The 23,761-nt window shown below is 36.3% G+C and overlaps 1 protein-coding gene across 4 annotated transcripts in view; it reads right to left on the bottom strand.

Moving 5' to 3' along the window:
* The window catches only part of LOC18440440 (E3 UFM1-protein ligase-like protein), an 82,488-nt gene extending 59,108 nt beyond the window's left edge, over positions 1–23,380 (bottom strand). For 2 of the 4 annotated variants that reach the window (XM_088874149.1, XM_088874148.1), the window contains exons 1-9: positions 23,034–23,380; positions 15,143–15,341; positions 9,315–9,626; positions 5,674–5,940; positions 5,517–5,564; positions 4,295–4,360; positions 4,071–4,174; positions 2,637–2,730; positions 2,482–2,538 (exon numbers count right to left, since the gene is read on the bottom strand). In XM_088874149.1, the coding sequence (XP_088730275.1) occupies positions 2,482–2,538; positions 2,637–2,730; positions 4,071–4,174; positions 4,295–4,360; positions 5,517–5,564; positions 5,674–5,940; positions 9,315–9,626; positions 15,143–15,238 (1,044 nt within the window). In that variant the 5' untranslated portion in view covers positions 15,239–15,341; positions 23,034–23,380. The remainder of the gene's footprint in view (positions 1–2,481; positions 2,539–2,636; positions 2,731–4,070; positions 4,175–4,294; positions 4,361–5,516; positions 5,565–5,673; positions 5,941–9,314; positions 9,627–15,142; positions 15,342–23,033) is intronic. The other 2 variants (XM_020671022.2, XM_011627344.3) reach the window with 1 other exon arrangement.
* Between the last annotated feature and the right edge of the window lie 381 nt (positions 23,381–23,761).

The raw sequence follows: 23,761 nt of genomic DNA, 5'->3' as shown, positions 1-23,761 counted from the left end.
AACTCAATTCATCAGATCCGCCTCTTTCTTGACAATACAATAATTCACATATTTATAAAGAAAAACCCCTCAAACCTTAAAATCTCTAAATTAATAGGAGGCATAATTGACCCTTAAATCTTTACAAAGCCAAATGAGTTAAATACCCCTAAAATCTCTACAAAATTAAAAGATCAAACTAACCTTCTAATTTCTAACAAAACAAGTCTTAACTACATCAGAAGCAAAAACCCCAACTACATCATTCTCCTAGGGATAGGAGAAGATCATCCTTGATCTTAAGGAATTCAATGTTCATCCTCGAGCATAAAGAATTCAATGTTTTCCCTTCATTGTCTTCTTCACTTTGTTGGATGGGAGAAGAACGTCCTGGAGCTTAAGGAATCCAATATTTTTCCTTCATCGTCTTCTTCACTTTGCTGCAATTAGATGAAATTATCTTTTTCACATAAAAATTGTGATGGTTGGGCTTGATTCCATAAAACTGCAGCATAACCACAAAAGCATGTAAACCTTGGACATCAATCTTGATGCCATAACCTCCTGCACACTCAACTACTAGTGTTTCATGCATTACAATCAGATTGTCTATCAGCGTTCATGAAGTTCAATTCATGATTTGATCAGATCCACATCATCATGGCATTCTTTTTCCATGTCCAACTTAAATTTGTCAATTATTTCTAGATTCCTTTTCTCAAATTCTCCAGAAATCTCTCTTGCATTTGATCGAAATGTTCCAATACAGGAATCTGTCTTGTCAACGTTTATATTGGATGTGGCTTTGGTGGCATCATACTGTATCTCCTAAGCTCCAATACTGTTTCGATGTACGGAGAATTGATATTTTGTCCACTCTCTAATACCTCCAAGGAAATACACCCCCAGAGATCTTATCTTCTTCTTCTTTTTTTATTAATGTCTTTCCTTTGTTTTTAACATTAGCTTGATTCTATGGATTCAAAAATGTTCTTGTAAACTGCATTTTTTCATATACAATGAATAGATTCTTCACAAAAATTGAAGACCAGAAAGCAATGTACTCACAAAACTTACATCACCCAAATATATAACGAGTATGACACTCATCTCAATCTATGGATTGTATCTGCAGTTCATAAACTCTCTACAAATATGTCAAAACTCTATCTCTACTGCTCAAAAGAATAGCAATTCCTTCAAATACGTTTACCAGTCAACAAGGGCATTTGCCCTTGTCGAGTCTCTAATTCTTACCCTCATTTCCCCGCATTTTATCTTTGATCTTTCTTGCTCCGAACCTCATTTTTTTCTGCAGCACTCTATCACTGTCCCCCTCTTCTCATCACCAGAGAACTTTTCACAAAATCCATAAAACCTCAGTCCATCTTCTCCTCCACTTTCATTACAATAAACCATATATTTATAAAAAAACAACACCTAATAATCTCCAAAATAATAAAAGACATAATTGCCATCAAAATCTCTTCAGAAACAAATGCCTTAACTACCCCTAGAATCTCTACAAAATTAAGAGAACTAACTCTTCTGATCCCTAACAAAACAAATCCCAATCACATTACAAAAATAAACACAAACTACACCAACCTTTACGGAAAAAATGATATATGCATAAACAGATTCAAGTATCGACGATTTCTGCAAGTAAGAGACATGAAAAAAAGGTGAGAACTTCTTGCACGCAGATACAATAGACATCAGCCTAGATCCAACTTCCTTTGATTGATAGTGAATTTTGTACTCAGTGAGATTCATTAAGTCCAGGATTCAGGTTTAAGCTATAGAGGTTATGATGTTAACGAATACAACATCTCAAGTTCAAATGCTATCACTGTAAGTAGCCCAAAAAACTAGAGATTAGTTGCACTTTAAAATAATCATAACTTTCTGTAATATTTTTAGGCATATTTTCTCAGCACATGGGGCCACAATCATGAACTTCTCACCAATGTTACAGCCACAGTGACCTACTAGTACCAAGTTTTCACATCAAATCTTCGTTGGAGAAATTGGAGATCTTTTTTAGCGGATTTTAAAGTTTTCAAGTGCTTCTTTATGCTACATGGTGTTGTGGGCCTCATTCGTTGTTCTTGAAAATGGCGTAGCCATGCTACCTCTGGTCAGGGTTTCCTGAAATTGATTCTGTATACATTAATTCCACAAAAACTACATGCATAGATACATACATACATATATACACGTATATGAAGCAACACCTAGAAATGCAATCACGCACAAACAAAATATAACCCGAATTTTATAGCATTTGAGCAAAATATGAGTGACAACAGAGTGATAGAAGCTAAAAACTATTATTGCAGAATCAGAATTTGTAAGTCAGATTTTCCATGTATATTTCCAATGAATACATTCACACAAAGGAACATCCCAATGACCACAAATTGGGAACTTGCAAGGACAACATAATATAGTTACAAGACATTGTACAGAAGTACAATGGGAGGATTAATAAATGCTTACTGAAATGAACTTAGTACTTGAAATGCATGTCTCACCCACAACAATTGCCTTGCCACACTGCAGGAAGCATAATTCAAGAAACAATTAGTTCACAACTTTGAAAGTACTCAAAAAAAGTAACTGGAAGACAAGAGAAAAGTGTTTAGGAAGCTCACCTTTACTGCACTCTGAACAAAAGGACTGAGTAACAAAAGCTGAGCAGCATCCTGTATCCCAAACGAACTAGGTAGAACAGAAACAGAATCAACCCTGAAAAAAAACATGCGATAAAATTACGAAGGACAGGGATTCTGTATGAACAACATGTCACATGATAGAGTCCATCCGAGACTCCTGGTCAGATTTGACCATATGTCTCCAACTCAATCATTTGCAAAAGTCATGGGAGTTGATAACCAAAACCATGATCACCGTGGTGAATTCGTATGGCACAATACCATATACGGCATTCAAACTAGCACAAGCTATCATCAATAGTTCACATAATAAACCACATGCATGTAATTGAGAAGAGAAACAACAAAATATGTGTATACACATGGAAAAATGTAAATGCCACTTAGCTCTCTATATGCCAAGCCTCTGTATGAAAAATACCAATAGCATTCCCAAGAACCACTGTTGTTGAGCATGGGAGCACCACCCAGGAAGGAGAATTTCTTTCCAGAACTATTTTCCACTTTCCCACCAGCCCAGTTCATACACCCATCTTTAGCTAGATGTAAGCATACCAAGAAGCTTCTTTTCAAGCACAAGCATTCTTTGTTATTGTATTGTTTCTCTTTCATTGTTATCCAGTTTATAATTAGGGGAATGAAACTTGGTGTATCCTTACCTCAAACACCAGTTTTGAGGTTTTTATTTTTTTTTTGGTGGGGCATGGTGGGGGCTCAAATATTCTGCAAGACCCCTCAAAATCAATTCAAAATCAATCACCTCAATTTGGTTAGGATTTGTCAAAAACCTCCAAATCCCCCAGATATACCATCCATTGAAATGGACAATGCAGATCAGATTTTGAGGTAGAGGTGAATGTGAAGCTCCAAATTGATTTCTTTGAGGAAGCTATTTTTGGAGTGTGAGAGAATGATTTGGAACTTTTTTCTTTTTGCCTGGTAATTCTTTTTTTTCTTTTTCTTTTTTCATATGGAGGCGGGTGGGGAGGGGAAAATGGTGTTCCTACCAAGTTTGGTTACAGGGCGAACCCACTATCATTCCCTTACAAGCATGGCTACATAAAACTACTTTGGAAAGCAATATTCAAAAAACAAAAAAAAAACTCTGCAAGGCATCTTTCAACTCTCACAATACTTTGAAAAACACCTGTGGCAACAATGAATCAGCAACATCCATATGTCATTGAATTTGAGCATAGAAAAATATGCATATTTTTTGCGATTTAGGAGATTATTGATCAGCTTTCATTTCATTCAAGATATAGTACGCCATTTTCATTTCAGTTCATTACTCTATGGCTTACAGGAGTAAAGGATGCTGAATGATCCATAGAAGTATAATGTGAAAACAAAAGAAAGAAGACTTGCCAATAATATCAGAGAATAACCAAGTAAAGGCAAGATAATTCTTACCAGCTATCATGTTCAATGGCATCTTCAGTCGAAACATTCAACATCTCAATCATTGAAGAGTGAATGAACACAGTTTCTAGTAGTATGCCTTCTGGATATCGGACCTAATTGGATTGCATTAACACATTTCATTTGCATTAATGGAAGGAAGTTCTTCAGTTAATTTCAAATCCTTTAATCAGTCACATAGTAAATGATGTATATTGGAAAGTACATTAACACACCTGCAAGTATTGTCTAGGATGCGGGATTGAAAGTTTGTGGAGAACATCATAGTTGATAAAAGAGTTCTGCAGGACATAGGAATGGATTTAGGAAACATGACAATAATTTAAAAGACAACAAAAATTATTTTCAGATCTTCAAATATGTGCAGTGAGATCTATAAAAAAGAACTCCAAAAGACACTGACTTGCATAAGATCATATTGATTGGTGAGTGAGATTAGATCCATCGATAGTATTCTTATCTTGTACAATCTGAACAATAGAGTACAGAAGAAATTTCAACTGCAAAACACCTTTCTTGTCGACTAGTGAAAAGATACAAAAGATACAAATGAAGCATTCATGAATGACAACAAGACATCAGTATGGGTCACCAATTTTAAGTTTTGCATCAATGGGCATAACATCTCTAGATTTTCCATCCACAAGCAGCCACCAAATAGCATTTCCTCTCTCTCTGCCAACAAATCTGTATATTCACTCTCTGGCCCGATCTATCTTCTCTTGTAGCTCTCTTACCCACACACTTGCTTTCTTCTTCCCCTGTCACTCACATCCTGGCTCTCTTCTATATCTAAACTCTAATTATGGCCGTTGTTTCCCTGTATTTTATCTTTGATCCCTCTTGCTCAAAACCCAAGTTTTTCCCTGCAGATCTCTATCACATCCATTTCTTGTCACCATATCCTCTCTCAGGCTCTTGCGCACATTCTCACTCCTCTCTTATCTCAGGCTCTAGACCTCTTTCTCGCTCTCCCTTTCCCCACACACACTCTCTCTGTGGCCCTAGTCATCATCTCTCTCTACCCTCTTCATCACTTTTCTCTTTCTGCTCTCTGACTCATCATGACTGTCATCTTCATATACTCTCTCTTGCTCTACTGCTTTCTCTCTCAAGAATATGTAATTATCCCTGTTTCAAGTTTCCCATGGAACAGTTAAGACCAATACATCACAATGACCGCTTACCAAAAATAACAAGAAAAAAGACAGTGCACAGTAACCAAGTTTCTGCAAGTCACATTTACGATCAGATGATAAAACACAATCAGCATAGTTAGAAGCAGATCCACAATTTACTTCTGGAGCATGAGTAAAGAAGTGCTGCGAGGAATATGATTATAGTTTTCAGAATCCTTGTAAAATCATATGCCAACATTATTTCAATGACAGCCACTGAGTCATCAAAACAGAAAGGCATGAAATGCACACTACTAACCTGTGAAAAGAAAGACTCTACACTTTCACTTTGCGCCAGAGCAAATAGCTGTTACATGAGGAGAAAAACATATGATTAGAATGTATTACAACATGCTGGCAGTAGTAGGAAGAAAATAAAAGGATGATAAATAAAATGGAGAATAGGTAGTAAGTACAGCCGGCGTCCAGTTTACTCCCGCACGAAGTGATCCCAGGATTTCTCCATCCTTCACCAACCCATTAAATAAAGACTGGAAAAAAGAACCTTCAACAAAGACACCAGTAGCTCCATCAGTTACTTGCAATAATTGATGCAATCGGCTCCAAACTGCTGATAGATTTGTGGGAACTGTGACCCCTCTTGCTGCCCCACGAACCATGGCAGTAACCCGTGCAATGTATAATGGAGTATAAATTTGTCCACCTTCCAATCTTCCCATTACCTAAACAAAGTGAAGATAAAAAGACATCATATTTGAAAAGATTTTAGTACAAAAACAAAGACATGGAAAAAGCAAGTAATGCCACACAGATCGAACACAAATAGTAAAGAAGATATTAAATAATACATTCCACGTCTTTCAAGACCAGACAGATCAAAGACAGGAACTAGCTTCAAATGAGAAAATATACCGAACAATGGAGAACCCTAGCAGAATATGATGATAGATAGAAATTAAGGACAAGATATTCCATTTACACCACTCTAAGTCAAAGTATAATGTTGACATCTTAGCATTTCATTTTCGGCATAAAATGGTTATACTTTTTTTGGGCTAAATAGTCTCACCATATTGATTTAAATACTGTGCCTCAGCAATGTTCTCATGTTCAAATCATTTTCTACACTTAACCTAGTATTACATAAGATTTTTGCATTTATCGGTACTTCTGCTTCACAAACATAACCTACTCCATCATGGAATAAAATGTATCATGTATCACATAGAGAAGCTTGAACAGCTCAATCTTTCAGTTTTGGATAGTCCTACAATTACAAACCTAAATGCCAAAGCAAAGAAAATTCCAAAATCCTCCCTCCCTCAATCCCTCCAGTGAAATATGATAGACACTCTCCATCCCTCCCTCCCTCGCTCTTTATCCATATAAATATATATATATAGGCAGCCAAGACAAAAAAAGCCTAACATGGGCATAAGCAAGTGCCCTATGCGGGAAATGTTCCTAGGTGCCCACCTGGGTGGGCTCAAGGGGGGTCTAGGCGTCTGCCTAGTGCCAACCCCTTAAAAAAAAAGAAAAGGCCACCTCAAAAAATATCAAGGCCTATTTAAGGCCTCTCTCTCTCTCTCTCTCTCTCTCTCTCTCTCTCTCTCTCTCTCTCTCTCTCTCTCATGGGCGCATGTGCGCTCCCTCTAGATATAAAAAGAACACGATGTCCTTCAAGTGTTCGATGTGAGGCCTCTCTCTCTCTCTCTCTCTCTCTCTCTCTCTCTCTCTCTCTCTCTCTCACACACACACACACAAAGACACACATGGACCCATATGGTCTCTTTACATAGAAAAAAAAGAAAACGAAGAAGATGACCTCCAAGTGTTCAATGAAAGATTCCTCTCTTTCACAGACTCTCTCACTCTCCATATTAGAAGAAGAAAATGAAGAATGTCCTCCAAATGTTCAAGAACTCTCTCACAAATACAGATTCATATACACTATCTCTCTTACTCTACATATAAGATAAGAAAAAAAGGTAAATGATCTTTAAGTATTTCATGCAAGGCCTCACACACACAGACACTAAATATACATATATATAAACACACACACACATGCATGCAAGCAGGCAACACACACAACAAATAACCCCCCATCACCACCCGGGGGTGCCGCCATAGGCAGCAGGGCCTGGCCACCTCCAACTTTTTGAACAAGTCACCACACAAACACACACAGACACATACACACTAATTGACTTTTTGAACAAGTCAATTATGGGGTAGTGAAATATAAACATAATCATTTGAAAAGTTAATCATCTACACCAATGTGTAAAGACATGGAACCCAGCAAGGGAAGGCCCCCCAAGTTCAGCCCATCAAGACTCAAACCAAACTCACTATTTTTTTTTAGCATCAAACCAGACTCACTATTATTTCTAAGAACCACTATTTTTTTTAGCATCAAACCAGACTCACTATTATTTCTAAGAACCAAATAGACTCAGACTAGACTCAAACAAGAAACAAATCAATCCTAGTAGGATTCATCCAAAACCTTTAAGGCTTCGGTTTAAGTGACTCAAGCAAGTCTGAGTTGGACTCACCGAGTCTATTTATATTGATATGCACAAAAGACCCTTGGTTTAATCTCTTTCCAAAATTTATGTATGTTTCTATATAGAACTATTTTTTAAAGTTTGTTGTCTTTCCATTCCAAGAAATACTAGGCTCTCAGGCTTCAGTTCCTTATGCGCTAATCTCTAATCCATTGAACCACCTTAGGATATTAAAACATTTGGGATCAACAGGAGAAATTTTTCATTTCATTAATGGTTGACAAATATATGTTATCAATACCTACATGCAATAGAAAATATCAAATGCAGTTTCCTACTATTCTACTTTTTCCCATTTCACCCATTTGTATTTACTAAATTAGACCATTATACTATCAGAAGGCTAAGTCGTCGTTTTCCTAGTTCACTGTTATCTCTCTCTCTCTCTCTGCGTGCGTGTGTTGGGGGGGGGGGAAGTCTTAAAAAATGCCTACAGGCGAATTGCTATAGTATTTCACCCGATTTTCCCTAAAAACCGCCACAGACCTACAGGAGCCGTGACGGTCCTGTACATTTTTTGCCTGAAAATAATCCCGTCACGGACATAGCATGTCCGTGACCGCAACGGACATGCTATGTCCAAGACGGTCGTTAACCCATGCCATCCGAAAAAATCAGACGGCGCCTAACCTATGGGTTAAAATACTGTTCATTTTTGCCCATAGGCATTTTGTAGTCTCTTCCTATGTATATATATGGAAAATCTAAGCCCACTAGCCTACAGCTACATATAAGCCCAACGGCCCAGATTGAATATGAGCCGATCTGACGGTCAAAACCTCATTTCATATTTTAATTTTAATTTTTTTTTACAAATCCAAATCACATGAAAGTTTAGGCGTCTATTCATCTCAATAAGGCTCATCTAATAAAACTATTAAAAGAATAATTCGAAAAATATAAATTCGCTTAAATACCCCTAAAAAGTTTTGAAGGTATTTTAATCAATATATTTTTTGCAAATTATTTTTTTGATATTTTTATTAGATTCTCCTATTTTAAAAAAACACACACTCAAGCTTTCAAGTGATTTGGAGTTATATAAAAAAACATTAAAATTCAAATACAAAATGAAATCGTGATCATTAGATCGACCTAGATTGAATTCGGGCCATTGGGCTCATATTTAGTTATAGACTAGTGGGCCTAAGCCAACTTTTTCCTATATATATATATATATATATATATATATATATATATATATATATATATATGTATGTATGTATTTTCCCTGATTTTACATGGATTAAAACAAAAGGAACTGAGCTTCATACACACATAATGAGGGCTTCATGAATTGTGTTCATGTATCTTTGCAACAATTGGATATATAATGAGGGCCTACGCCAGCTTTTTTCGATATATATATATATATATGTGTGTGTGTGTGTGTGTGTTTTCCCTGATTTTACATGGATTAAAACAACAGGAGCTTGATACACACATAATGAGGGCTTAATGAATTGTGTTACTGTATCTTTGCAACACTTGATAACTATCAGCCATCGCAAGTTGCAACTTACAAGGGTTCCAAGGCGGGGCTCCAATATGCTGGATAGCAACTCTGAGCCAACTTGCAATTGGGTAGCAAGCTCTGCTAATGCAATCTGGCTGCACTCCTGAAGCCTCTCATTTATTTCTTCGGCTACAGTATCCCAATAAGACTGGGCTATTATCTCACCTTGTACAAGCATGAGTCCTGGGTTGTTGCCAACAATGTACTGAGCTTGCAATTCAATATGGTACAAATCCACATCAATCATGTCAGTAAGATCAATCAGAGAAACACGCCCAACTTTATTTATTTCCATCTCCATCTCGGCCCTTAACCGTTCCTGGAACATAAATTGAGAAACATATGAAAGTTAACTTTTTGCTAATTTTGCTAAGATGCTAACAAAAATGGAGGTAGCATATCAGCAAAATTATTGGCTATATCATCAAGTAAGTGGAAGGTTACCCTTTCACGATGCTCATAAGATTTCAAAACACTCTTTAAGGTATGACCAGAAAGGAAAAAATTATATATGTATGCATCATATCCATGACATTTTTTAAATAGCAAGAGAATTCCACTTTGTTACTCGTCTATTCCAGCACAGTTTCATTAGGAGAAGAGCGTGGAGTCACAAGGAACAGAAGAAACTTAGGCAGAAATACAAGTATTCGAAAATAATGAAAATTGCACGTGACATTAAAAGCAGAATTGATATTTTACTTTTTCCCTTCTTGTAGTTGTTATGTCAACAAGTTTAGAACGTGTGAGAAAATATAAGTCCAAGAGAGTGATATCCTACAGCTAAAAGAGGGAAGTTTGAATTCCATAAGTTGCTATATTTTTTCTTTTTATTCTTTTGTGTTTTATTTTTTGTTAAAATGAAGTACAAACTTGCATTCTACTTGAGCAATAAAACAGATGCAATTTAAAGCAAAGGAAAAATAAAAACATGAGAACCCTGAGGCTTGCTGTCAGTATCTGATAAACACAAAGGTCACACATGCCACAGCCCGTAAGTTGTCCGCCTCAGACTTGCATAACAAATAGCATTTTCTATATCATGGATCTGTATGTTAACATTGTTAATTATTTCTTGTGCTGAGAGAAGACAAGGAGGGAAGCACACTAGACTTTTGGCGCGAAAAGAATGGGCAAAAGAGGCATGCCCAGGACAATAAACACTTATATTCAAATAAGTGGTGTTACATTAGGGCAACAACTTTACAAAAATGCCGCCTACAAATACATATTCCCATATACAAGAATATACATGAAACAAGAAGAATATACATAAAACAAACCTTCCAATACTTCTAACACTCCCCCCCTCAAGTTGTAAATCATGTTTAAACATGTACAACTTGCTTCTTAGGTAATTATGCCTCTCCCTTAATAAACCTTTTATGAATATATTCGCGATTCGATTTTCTGTACCAAATAATTTTTCTTCAATAATCAATCTCAATGGGTTTCGTCCAATCATGAAATATTGGATTTGCCACAATTGCTAAAGTACTTTTATTATGGTAATAGATAGACACCTGCCAACTTTATAACCCACCCAAGATATGAGACTACAACCCATTTAATCTCTACCACCATTCCAGCAAGAGCTTTGTATTTTGCTTCAGTGCTCGATCTAGCGACGATTTTTTGTTTTCTACTCCTCCAAGATATTAAATTAATCCCAGAAAAACACAATAAACTGAAATTGAATTTCTAGAATCAGGATCTGCTGCTCAATCTGCATTAGAGTATCCAATTACAGACCCCAAATCCAAAATCACTCGTTTATTTTTCTTATCCTACAAACCACTACTAATGGAACCTTTTACATAACCTCATAATCCTTTTCAAGGACTCCAAGTGTGTGGTGGTTGGTGCATGCATGTACCTACATACATGATTAACAACATATGAAATATTTGGCAGTGTAAGAGTCAAATACTGCAACACCCCTGCCATACTTCTGTAATTTTATGACTCTAACAGTGGGTCTCCTTGATCAGCACATAATCTCCTATTTAAAGCTATTGGAGTGTGACAAGATTTACAATTCAGAACATGGGCCTTTTCTAGCATATCTAAAGCATGTTTGTGATGTAAAACGCGAATCTCACTACTGGAACGATCCACTTCAATTCCCAGGAAATACCTTAGTTCTCCTCGGTCCTTCATTTGAAACCTTTCATTGAGGAACTCCTTTACTTCATTTATCATCGTGATATTGCTTCCTGTAACAATAATGTCATCTGCAAATAACAAAGAAATAACAGTTCCTTTCTCACCTTCCAAAAGGAATAGAGAATTATCATTGGCTAATCGAATACAACCTCACTTTTAATGCATCATAAAAACTGTGGAATCGGGTATTAGACACCTACTTCAGCCCATATATAGATCTATTTAACTTACAAATACATTCAACAAGGTTTGCTTCATTGAACCCAGGTGGTTGCTCCATATACACTTCTTCCTTTAATTCTCCAGGCAAGAAAGTATTTTAACATCCAATTGATAAGTGGCCAATCATGCTTGAGGGCAAGAGATATAGCAACTCCTATAGTAACAATTTTAACTGGACTAAAAGTTTTTCTCATAATCCAAGCTATGTTTTTGGTTAAATCATCTTGCCACAAGTCTTGGATTAACGTTTCCACACTCCCATCAAGTTTATATTTCACTTTGTATAGCCATTTACAACTCACCACATTCTTGTCTCTTGGCCTTCGTACAATGCACCAAGCACAATTAACGTGCATGGCTTGTATTTCTGCTGCCATGGCTCTAATCCACCTCTCATCTCTTTTAGCTTCAAAGAAATTTCTCCATCTGTCAATAGGAAGTTTCACTCTTACTAATCTTCTCAAATTGACTTCATCTTACTACTCATTCTCGTATAGTTCTCTATCTTGAGGCTGTTGCGAATATTGCAAAGTTAGATGTAAATGATAAGGTTGCTATCCAATATTTGACCTTCTTTGATCCACAATTACATCTTTCCAAACTTGTTTATTTTGCAGTTCTTCATTGCACTTCTCCATTGATTTCAAAGAAGGGTGAAAATCTTCTCCTAGGTCATATGGCGCCTCGTAATGGATACTTTCTTGAATCTGGATGCCACCTTCTTGATTTGTTTTAATCATTTCTCCATCTACCCCTTTTATTTAAGCATCATCTCCAATATGTTCCGCAGCATTTCTCTTCTTACTTTGTTGTTTATCCACTGAGTTTTAGAATTATTTGACTATCATAGGTTGGTGATGGATTGCATCATCCTGAATTTTAATTCCTTTAAAACATGCATCACTTGTAAACATTCCATTGGAGGATACCATAAGCGCCTTTCATAAAAAACAACATGCCTGCAAATTAATATCCTTTTCAATCTAGGATTGTAACATCTTTACCCTTTATACTCATCAGCATAGCCAACAAATATGCACACTTCAGCCTTAAGGGAGAGATTATATCTTTGGTAAGCATGGCATCCAAAGGACTTCAACATAGAATAATCTAGATGTTTACCAAAAAGTACTATATTGGGCTTGATCCCATTAAAAGCATTCGATGGAAACCTATTAATGAGGTACAAAGCTATGTGGAATGCCTCGGTACATAAGTACTTGGGCACACCACTAGAAAACATAAGACACAATACTACCCAGTGTTTCAAAAAACGCTAGGCGGCATCTAGGCGGCCGAGGGGATCCGGGCCGCCCAGCGCCTAGGCGGCCCAGTAGAAAGAAAAATATTTGCAATCTAAGTGTCTAAGTCAAACAGTATAACTATACAACACATAATCTATAATCCATATTTCCATGTATGAGGAGAATTTAGATAGTCCATAATCCATATTTCCATACAATACTAGAACCATACAAGTATACACACAAGAGTTAGATAGTACATAGTAGAAACTGGAAACTAAGAAATAAGAAAACAAAAATATACAGTCTAAGACCCAATAGTCAACACCAAGAGTCAAGCGTCGTCATCACGAGTAGTGTAGGCCTCATCATATGCATTAGATTCAAGGTCATCATCATCATCAAAGTCATCTCCCTCTTCAACATAGCGCTCGTCCTCCTCTGTTTCTTCTGAATCTGCATCTTCCTCCTCTTCTTCTACCTCCTTACCCTGTTGAAATGAGGCCCTAGGAGTCTTGGCTACTCTACCTAGTGCCTCTTCACCCTTTTCTTTTTTTTTGTGCTTCTCTGAACTCAAATATTGTATGATCTCCTCCCTGGTAGCCTCAGGAACATTTTTACACGGGGCAACTTCTCCTTTCATACCGGCCAGGTGTTTCTTGAATCAGTAAATACCCCCCATTAGTATCTTTGTCACAATAATTAACCTATTTTTGACATTCGGATTCAGGTTATGACCATACCTCCAACCCGAATCACCACTTCTAGAAGAACCAAGAGAAGATATTTCTATATAACAAAGCTCATTTTCTTCCTTTTATGGCTCTACTAAATTCAAATATTGTTTATTCTCATCCCAAATAGCTTCAGGAACCTTTTTACAAGAAGCAACAGTCCCTTTAATACCGGCAAGGTGTTTCTTGAATCAGTTAATACCCCCATTGGTATCTTTTCCACAAAAATTACACTTTATACAATTTTTATAGTTTGGTTTTGGGTTATAACCACACTTCCAACCCGGATCACCTCTTCTCGCAGAATCAGATATAGACATATCCAAATGACAAGGATTTTATTCCTGTTTGTATTTTACTGAACTCATATATTGGTTAATCTCCTCTCTGATAGTTTCAATAACATTTTTACAATGGGCAACATTCCCCTTAATACTGACAAGATGTTTCTTAAACCGGTTTATGCCCATTTTCACAATAATTGCATCTTATGTAATTTTTATCTAAAGGAATCGGCTTATATCCATATTTCCCACCCTGATCGTCACTTCGACTAAATCCTGAAGGAGACATCCCAAAATAATACAAGCAATCTAAAAAATAAAATTTTGCACTTACTTTGATTGCTCGATCTCCAAACTTCAACCTCTGAGATGTTTTCTAGTGCTAAAATCTTCAAAAACACCCTCTAATAGACCTAAAAAAGCTCCAAAACTAAATCTAATATTAATGTGTGGTGTTTGGATCCATTTCCCGTAACTTTGAGAAATACTTTGATCCAATGAAAATCACAAAATCTAGTTTTTTTTTAGGTTTCTCTCTCTTTAAAATGGGCTCTAGTGGGTTTCGGTTTCAAATGGACCTAAAACTCACATTTAAAAACAACATTTTTTCAAAAAAATCCAAAAACAACCCCTCAACAAAAGGCATTTCCACCCCTGGGTGGGGCGCAGGCCTGGGCTAGGGGTTGGGCGGCCGCTTAGGCCTCGCCTAATTGGGCTGCCTAGCCTTCTGGACCACCTAGTTGTTGGGCGGTCCGCTTTTTCAAACATTGACAGTACCTCATTAATATATCGATTCTTGCACTCAACATCTCCGTTTTGGGCTAGAGTGTGGGTCCATGATCCTTTAAGTAGTTTTTAAAAGCATGAGATATCCCCCTCCATCAATATAAAAAAATTAAAATTGGTTTTAAATAATGTTTTTTAACAAATGACTTGAACTTTATGAACATCCCTGATACGTCAGATTTGTTTTTGAGGAAAAATACCCACATATAACACGAGTAATCATCAATGAATGAAACATAATAATAAAAACAAGAAGAAGAACAAACATGTGCAGACCCCACACATCATAATGAATTAACTCAAACGGTGAAGAAGCTCTTTTTTCATTAAAAGACAAGGAAAGTTTAGAACCTTTGCCCAACTAACATCCATAGCAAATGAACCGACTAAGATCTTTACCATTTGAGGGCACAACACCCTCATTACGAAGTTTATTAGATGACTCCTTACTACAATAGGCCAGATGATGATGCAAAGCGGCATCTTTATTAACATTTAGACTCAAGACCAGTATCTGATGCTTCTTTGCAAGGCAATCTATCACGGATAACTGGCCCCAACAAGTTTCCCTAGCAAACATGATTCTCGATTGTTGTTCCTTCAAGAAAACATAGTCAGGAGTAAATAAATAGTAAATCCCATTATCATGCATTAGTTGGGAAACAAAATTCAGATTATGTCTAAGATTGGGAACAAGAAAGACATGATTTAAGTGAATAAGACCAAAAAAAGCTCAACTGTAATATTACCTACCTGTGTGATGTTGAGGGAGAACCCATCACCAATCATAATAGAACCACTAGCAGTAAAAGGATCAAGGAAAGAAAACACACCAGAATCTCTTGATACATGGTTGGCAACGTACTATCCACAATCCATGCTCCCACAATAGGAGAAGTAATGGCAAAATGTTTCATATAATTATTGAATGTTGCAGCTTTACCCTCAGTGTTGGCCAAGGCATTAATTTGATTTCCCCCCTTGAGTAATTTCATTGTCATTCTTTTATCTATCGTAACAATTACAGGTTGAATGTTCTCCTCTTCCACATATTGACAGATGACTCTATTTCTATTTCCATTAAGAGTAAGCAAGAGACCTCGACCAGCACTTGAGAATTTTCCGATACCACACCCATTTTTGCCACCTCCACCCCCGCTACTTCTGTTATTTCCAGGAGTATTAAAGAAATTCTGTGGAGTACTACTCTTGTTAGTAACAAGGACATTGTGGTTCACATTACTGGGACACGAGTTTTGGTCCTCTTTCCAAAAGAACAATGCCTAATGTTGTAGCAATATGGATCAAAGGCTGACATAGGAAGGGAGATAATCCCTTGCCATCAAAGAAGTAACAAAAGCTCTAAAGTCTTCACCCAACCCTTGTAGTACATGTTTGCACCTTGTCTTTATCTTCAACTGGTTGCTGAATAATTACAAGCTGAGCGCATATTGCCTTTATCTTGTCATAAAGTTCAGACACCAACATCTTCCCCTTCTTACAATCTTGAAGTTTAGATTTTAACTGCATAACACGAGCCTCCAATTCCCGAGAGTAGGACTCTGAAGGCTGTCCTCCGATTCCTGAGAGTAGGACTCTGAAGGCTGTCCAAAGATCATATGATGTAGGGAGATTCACCACTTGGGACAAGATTTCTTCAGACAAGGTTGAATTAATCCAGCCAATAAGATTTAAATCTTTAGCAAGCCATTCTTCATAGGCAGGATTGGCCACTACAGTGATCTCTTTTTTCATCTGAATTTGTGCTTTCTTGAATAATATATTCTGGTGGTAGCCTAGTGGATCCATCCAAATAACCCTAGAGACTTGGCCTCTGATGAAGGGAACAAAACCCCTTTCTAGACAATAAAATTATCTAATTTGAGTTTGATAGAGACATTGAGGATTTGGGAATGAGAAGGAATTAGACCTTGATGATCGTGCCATGGTGAGGAAAATGGGCATGAATAATAATCGTACGAAATCTAGAAAAAAGGGAGAATAAATGGAGGTCTATAGAGGACAAAAGATCTAGAGATAGACTAAAAGAGTGTATAGAAAGGGGTTGGATTGGAGAACAAGAAATAGATCAAGAACCGTAGCATGAACAGTGTTGTGAACAGTGACATGAACAGTATAGTGAACAGTAGCACGAACAATAGGCGTGCTTAATACAGAGGAAATATGAGAGACAGATTAGGAAAGAAGAATAAGAATGATGAAAGAGGGTAAAGATTGAAGAAAGAACGATTAAGGTTTAGAAGATGAAGAGATTATGGATCTTTGAGAAGAAGGGAATATAGGTTACCTTGATTAGAGTTGATCATGCTAAGAGGCTATGCAAACCTCCTCTGATACCATGTTAATTTTTCTTATGCTGAGAAAAGACAAGGAGGGCAGCATGCTAGACTTTTGGCATGAAAAGAACTAGGCAATAGAGGCATATTCAGGACAATGGATACTCATATTCAACTAAGTGGTGTTACATTAAGGCAACAACTTTACAAAAATGCCCTTGTACAAATACATATTCCTAAACACAAGAATATACATAATTTCCAATACTTCTTACAAACATAGAGGGGTTATTTGGTCATTGTATACAAGCAACGCTATCGAGCAATATGCATAGAGCAGGAGGCACTGTACGAAGATGAAAATCTTAAAAGTCATTTTTGTAATATGATTATGCAACAAGTATGCAAGCCATTGGCATTAACTCTAGAAAATATATGAATTCATTTTCAAATTCAAATGTAGATGCAGAACCTTGGGTTTAAAGGTGAACATGGTGAAAAACCTTTCAAATGCCCACAAGTACGGCTAAAGATGCAGAAATCTTTATTGAAGATGCAGATCTTTTATTTAGGAACCTACATCTGTCAAACTGGGATTCATTCACTCGGCTTCAGTGGTTAGGGTCAAAGGACCACGGCACAATATCCACATTAAGAATCCCACCTCTAAACTATCCACCAAAACAGAGTTTACATCTGTAAACTTTAGAAGCTAATTCTAGGGTTTCATGCTTCTTTAAACATATGTTCTATCAAAAGCACAGAATAAGGAATTACACACTCATCAAGGTCATTTGGCATTTAATTAGCTGACCGTGAATTTCGATTTTGAATGGAAATCTCAAAATAGTAACATCACTAGGGAAACGTGGGCCTACAATTTTTCATCAAGAATGTCATTAACAAAGCTAGAAGTTTTGATCCCTTATTCAGTGAACTAATAACTGATTAAATTTGAAGAAACATTACAATGAATATACTTAATGAATTTTACTTTTTCAAAACAATTCACCAGAAGAAATTTATATTTTGTCAAGTGTCAAGGAACACTTTCTCAAAAGAATCAAAAAACTTCCTTTGATGAATTATTAAGATTTGCAAGATCATCTATGCCCAAAAAATTCATATTGATTCCAATGTTCATGAAAACTTACTATTTGGTAAAATGACATTTCTAAGAATCATACATTATAAGGGTACGATGAAATTATAATTATTATGAGTGCAGTGAAATTATAAATTTATGACTAAAATACCTTTATCCGCATGGCAACAGCGGATAAGGTTTATGAGTAAACATGGCAGCTATAAATACTGGAAATAAGTTATATTACAACACTCCAAGAAGGATAGTACATACATGCCTGCAATTACCCATTTAGCCAAACACATTAATAGTTATTACTTGTCCAAGGACTGTATGAACATGTCATCCACACGGTGTCCATTTGTACCGTAAGGAGTTCTGGTTACACTCTTTTGACCTTTTCCTAACAAAATGGGAACTTTATCTAGCTAAAATATTGTTTGCACCCAGATCATAACAATGTATATCTAAGTGCTAATAACTTTAATCCCGATATAACTTCAATAGACATGAATCCACATAATCTCAAAACCATTCTTTCTATGTGCTGCCTCTCAAACTTAAAATTTTTCAAGTAAGAAATGTGCATATTGATGTCTCAATAAGCCATGTGTGTTTGTGTCCTAATTCTTGGGCACACATGTCCCAGTCCAGACAATCATCCATATTTAGACACCTGTGTCTAACACATTCTAAGATTTAAACATGTGTGTGATATTTTTAGCCAATTCTATTCTTATTTAGCTAATTTTATATGCAACCAATGTGTGCCTACAATGCCATTCTGGAGGTGTGTGGCATGCTGCCGAGAAGCGTGTCCATGCCCTTGTTACCTAGATATCAAACCACATAACAGCAACACAAACCAAATTCTAAATAGATCAATCACCAGTAAAGATTGGCCCAATGACTTGATGGTCGAGTAGGCAGTGAAGCACACAATTCAAATAATTTCGAGAAGCAAATATTTTATATAAACCATTAGAATGCAGAGATTAAAAAATAATAATAAATAAGAAAAAACAAACTTTGGGGTGGGTAGTGACTGAAATTAAAGAAAGGAGATTGAAACAAAATTCAAAAAATTAAGTTAGACTTTGCATAATATTGTACGATAGAATTGAGCATTCATCAATAAAATGACTTAAAAATCATACATTGGACTCATTTGACTTGAATGACCAGACCAAGGAAAAAGAATACTTTGCAAAGAAATTTAATAGCCATTAACCACAAGAGGCATAAGCATTGGCCTGGAATTATGGAAATCAGCCAAACCCATATTTTCTAAAAACCGAACATGACGAGCAACTCTACTGGATTGACAAGGACCTGCCAAGTTTCAAGATAGGATTAATACGAAAATAAAACTAAGGGGTCGTTTGGATACCTGAAAATCCATTACAAGGAAACAGATTACAAAGAAATCTAGCATTTTCAGTGTTTGGGTACACCTAAAGAGTAAGGAAATGAAAATAGATTAGGCTTATTACACGTGGGAAAGCTAAGAAATCAATTACGGGGCGTGACGGGTAATTGTTTACGCGTCATTTCTCCAAATCCCTTCGCTACTAACTCAGCCTCTCTTCTCTGTCCCTCTTCGAGGCTCCCTTCTTTGTGCTCTTTTTCTACAAGCAAGCCGTGCGGGTAACCTCGACGAGAAAATTTGCTAACCCTCTCTCTCAGAGCAACAAACTTGGAGCAACCTCGAGCAAAACTGCTGCTTTTATCTCTCTCTTAGAGCAACCTCTCTCACCCTGTTCGAAGTCAGGATCTATCTCTCTTACCGTGTCCAAGTAAGAGCAATTTCTCTCTCTCTGTGTTAAAAAATTAGGGGTTTTTATACTACATAAATCTACCCTAAAAATTTGGGGCTTTCATTTTTTCTAATGCCATTAAAAGTAGGGTTTGGTGGGTAAAAGATTATTGTAACAGTAATCATTTTACAAGTCAAAGGGGTTGATTTGAGCAGGTAAAATTAGGTTGATTTGGTTCGTTCTTTGTTACTCTAGTTTCCATAAAATCAGTAAAGTTATAGGTTGATTTGGCTTGTTCTTATTATTTTAGTTTACATAAAATCAGTAACTATGAAAGATTTCAGAAATCTTGATCATGGGGTTATCACACAGTAGTTACCAATACTTATTTCATAAGGTCAATCGTTTTTCTCTTTGGGTTTTGGTTATATGATAATTGCTTTTTGTGTGTGGGCATCTCTCTGTGGAATTTCTTTTGATATTTTTGTATGATTCATCACTTGGGAATCTCTCTCTTGAGTTTTTCGAGCTCTTTTTTTGAATCCTGATATGGGCTCTCTCTCTCTACAATTTAGGAAATTTTTGTGGAGTTTAGGTTATATCTGATATGAACAATAGTAAATTATTTTGATACTCTCTTATATGAATTTCGATGCATTCTTTTTATAATCAAGGTGAGCTACATGATGTTGAAATTATCAGAGTATGATACATGATACTGTTGAAATTAAACAGAGTATGATATGCTGCTTATATTGATTTCTCTCTCTCTCTCTCTCTCTCTCTCTCTCTCTCTCTCTCTCTCTCTCTCTCTCTCTCTCTAGAATGGTGATGATGTTATTATTAAAAAATCTTTTTGGAATGGTGTGATGATGACTTTAATTCCGCATTTCAACGGAATTTTGTGACAGAAAAGAAAGAAATGATAGTTTATAAGCAAGTGCTAGTAAAATGTTGGTAATGTATTTCCCATATTTCTTCCAAACATAGCCAAACAGTAGCAATGTATTTCCCAGGTAGCATCTAAATACTACTCAAACAGTAACAATCCATTTTTAGGTAATGTATTACGCCAGTAATATATTTCACAAACAATATATTTCCAGGTATCCAAATGACCCTAAGTGCATTCCATTTATGAATTTTTTAAAATTCCAAAAATACGCGATAACCCAAGAGTTATACTCAAAACATTTTATAAAGAAGTATCAGATATGCTTAGCATGAGTGTTATGCATAAGATCAAAACAGTGATTGTACAAAAATTCAAACAAAATTCGACTGCATATAATCAAGACAAAATAAGGTCAATGAAGAGCTCTAGTAATGGTTGATAAACTTTCTTGGGGAGCAACAAGCAGTTACTAGATTAGGTTTTGGAAAGACTTATCGCTAAAAAGGGAGACCTGCTTAGGTTTGGAAAGACTCATTGCTGCAGCAGAACACACTACAGCCTTCCTTCCTCCATCGTTTCAACCTAGCACCTGATTCTCGTATTTCAATAGCCTAATAATGGAACAAAATCGAGGTTAGACAGTTTGGACACCAGAATCCCAATGTAATCCTGCTGATGCTGAGATGACTGATCTCCTCAACCTTCTTGAAACACTAAAGTCTTACTTCGTACCAAACCACGGTGAGGACAAGTTGATCTTGTGTCCTGATCCAAAAGGTAACTTCTCTGTGTCTTCATTCTATCATGCCCTATACTCTTCAGGTCTAGGACCTGCAGAATCACGACCAGCTCCAGAGGTTCAGGGCCTAAATTGATTATCATATCCTACACAGCTCTAACCCTAGACCGCATCCAACAGAGGGGCATAGCCATGCCAAACTAGCGAGTGCAGTTCGAGGGAGGAATCTATCTATCATTTATTTCTCCACTGTGTAAGGGCCTGAACAGTCTGGTCCTTATTCCTCGATCTATTCGACCTACATAGGCATGGACAGAATCCATTAAGAAGCTTTTTTTAAGTCATGGATTTCCCCACCTTCTGCAACATGGGATGCCTTTTTATGGAGCTTTACCTTAGTGGCCATCATCTGGTCCCTATGGTATCATCAAACATTTCAAGAACTTTACTCTCTCAGCTAGACAACCATTTTGTCAATTGCTCAATTGTTAGTTTCCTAGATGTTTCTTACAAGTACTAACACAAAGCGGCATATCCGAATAGGACAAAGGAAGATTCTCTTCAACCTCCCATCACCCTTATCCATATCCTTCGCATGATGATTGATCCTAATGCATGTCAAGGTTGCCTTTCATACCAACACATGACTCGGGTACCATTTTGTTCAGAAGAATCCTAACATAAATTTCATCACAGGCGCTTGTTCCAATGATTGCACACTGGCCGAAAGACATTTGCACATTGGCCCAATCAGTGCTTGCTCCCTTATATAAACTCGTATGTATGAGCTTCAAAACTTTAAACTAAAAGAAAAAGGTCAAAAAGGATCTCCTTGTTTAAGCCCCTCAAGCTTCAAAAATAAACATTGACATAAGCATAATTGAGAAGGCACTTGGAAATGAAGAAAGTAATGGCCCACTGAATCAACCTCTTCATTGATCCACACCATCTCAAGATATAGCTTGAAACTTTCCAATGTAAGAGATCATAAGCTTTCTCTATATGAATCTTAAATATTATTTAGCACTATTTTCTCATCTTCAAGCATTACCACTGCAACTTTAAATTACATGAACATGAATTTGGCCAAATTTTACATCTACTGAACTGCTGCTGTTCTTAGAAATTATAATGAAGTGATTACTGTGAAGGCTTCACCCTGTTCCATATTTATTTTCATTTCCGGGCCAGAGATTTGAATTTTAACATAATATTGTAGCAGAAAAAAAAAACACATCATGCACATATATATATATATATATATATATATATGTATATATATATATGCATATATATATATATATATATATACATATATATATATGCATATATATATATATATATATACATATATATATATGCATATATATATATATATATATATATATATATATGCATATATATATATATATATATATATATGCATATATATATATGTATATATATATATATATATAGAAGGACGAAAATTTGTAGAAGGACGAAAATTTTCTTGTTTCCACAAAAAAAGGCTACCAGTGTGATGTATTCTTTCCCAGAGATGGTGTGGAGGAGCTCATAATCGATGATGTTGAGCTCCTGAAGCTTGCGGACCAACTCCACCACATTTCTCTCCGATAGCCTGACACTCGATTTCGCCTGTTGTGCTGCTTCGAATTGTCTCTGCAACTCCAACAACTCTTCATCCATCTTTCTCTTCAATTCAATTGAATTCGATTTAATCGTTTTCAGTGACCTAATTAGGGACAAAGGCGTTGCTCCACGAGACAAGAAGACGGTGTTTAACTTATTGGATCGAAGGAAGCGTGCAGGCAGGCATACGTATGGGAGAGGAAAAAGAAACGACGAGGCCCCAGCTCCGGGAAAAAATTAATCGAGTGTTTCATGTTTATCTCTGCCTATTCTCAGATATGAAAAAAGTTTATGTAGAGCCAAGGCTCTAAACAATCAATTTGGAGCCCACTTCAAAATTTTCACTAGAAGAGGTTATTTTATGCCTAAATATCTTCAAATTCATCATCTCTACATCAAAATGTATGTACATGAGAAAAAAAATCGATTTCAAGTTTTGGGAATAGTGCATCTTGTAATGTATTTTTAAACTGTCAGTTTTCAAGATTTTCAATTTTTCATAAATTGCTCGATCTACACTATTTTTTAAGCTTTAAATTTTATAACTAAAGATGAAAATGTATTTTAAAGCTATCATAAAAAAATTCAGTATTGAAATTATATTTTTGGAT

This window comes from Amborella trichopoda, chromosome 8 (assembly GCF_054954075.1).
Source record: "Amborella trichopoda isolate Santa Cruz 75 chromosome 8, AtrichopodaSantaCruz75HAP2 v2.0, whole genome shotgun sequence".
NCBI classification, from domain to species: Eukaryota; Viridiplantae; Streptophyta; class Magnoliopsida; order Amborellales; family Amborellaceae; genus Amborella; species Amborella trichopoda.
This window is presented reverse-complemented; position numbering and strand designations above follow the sequence as displayed.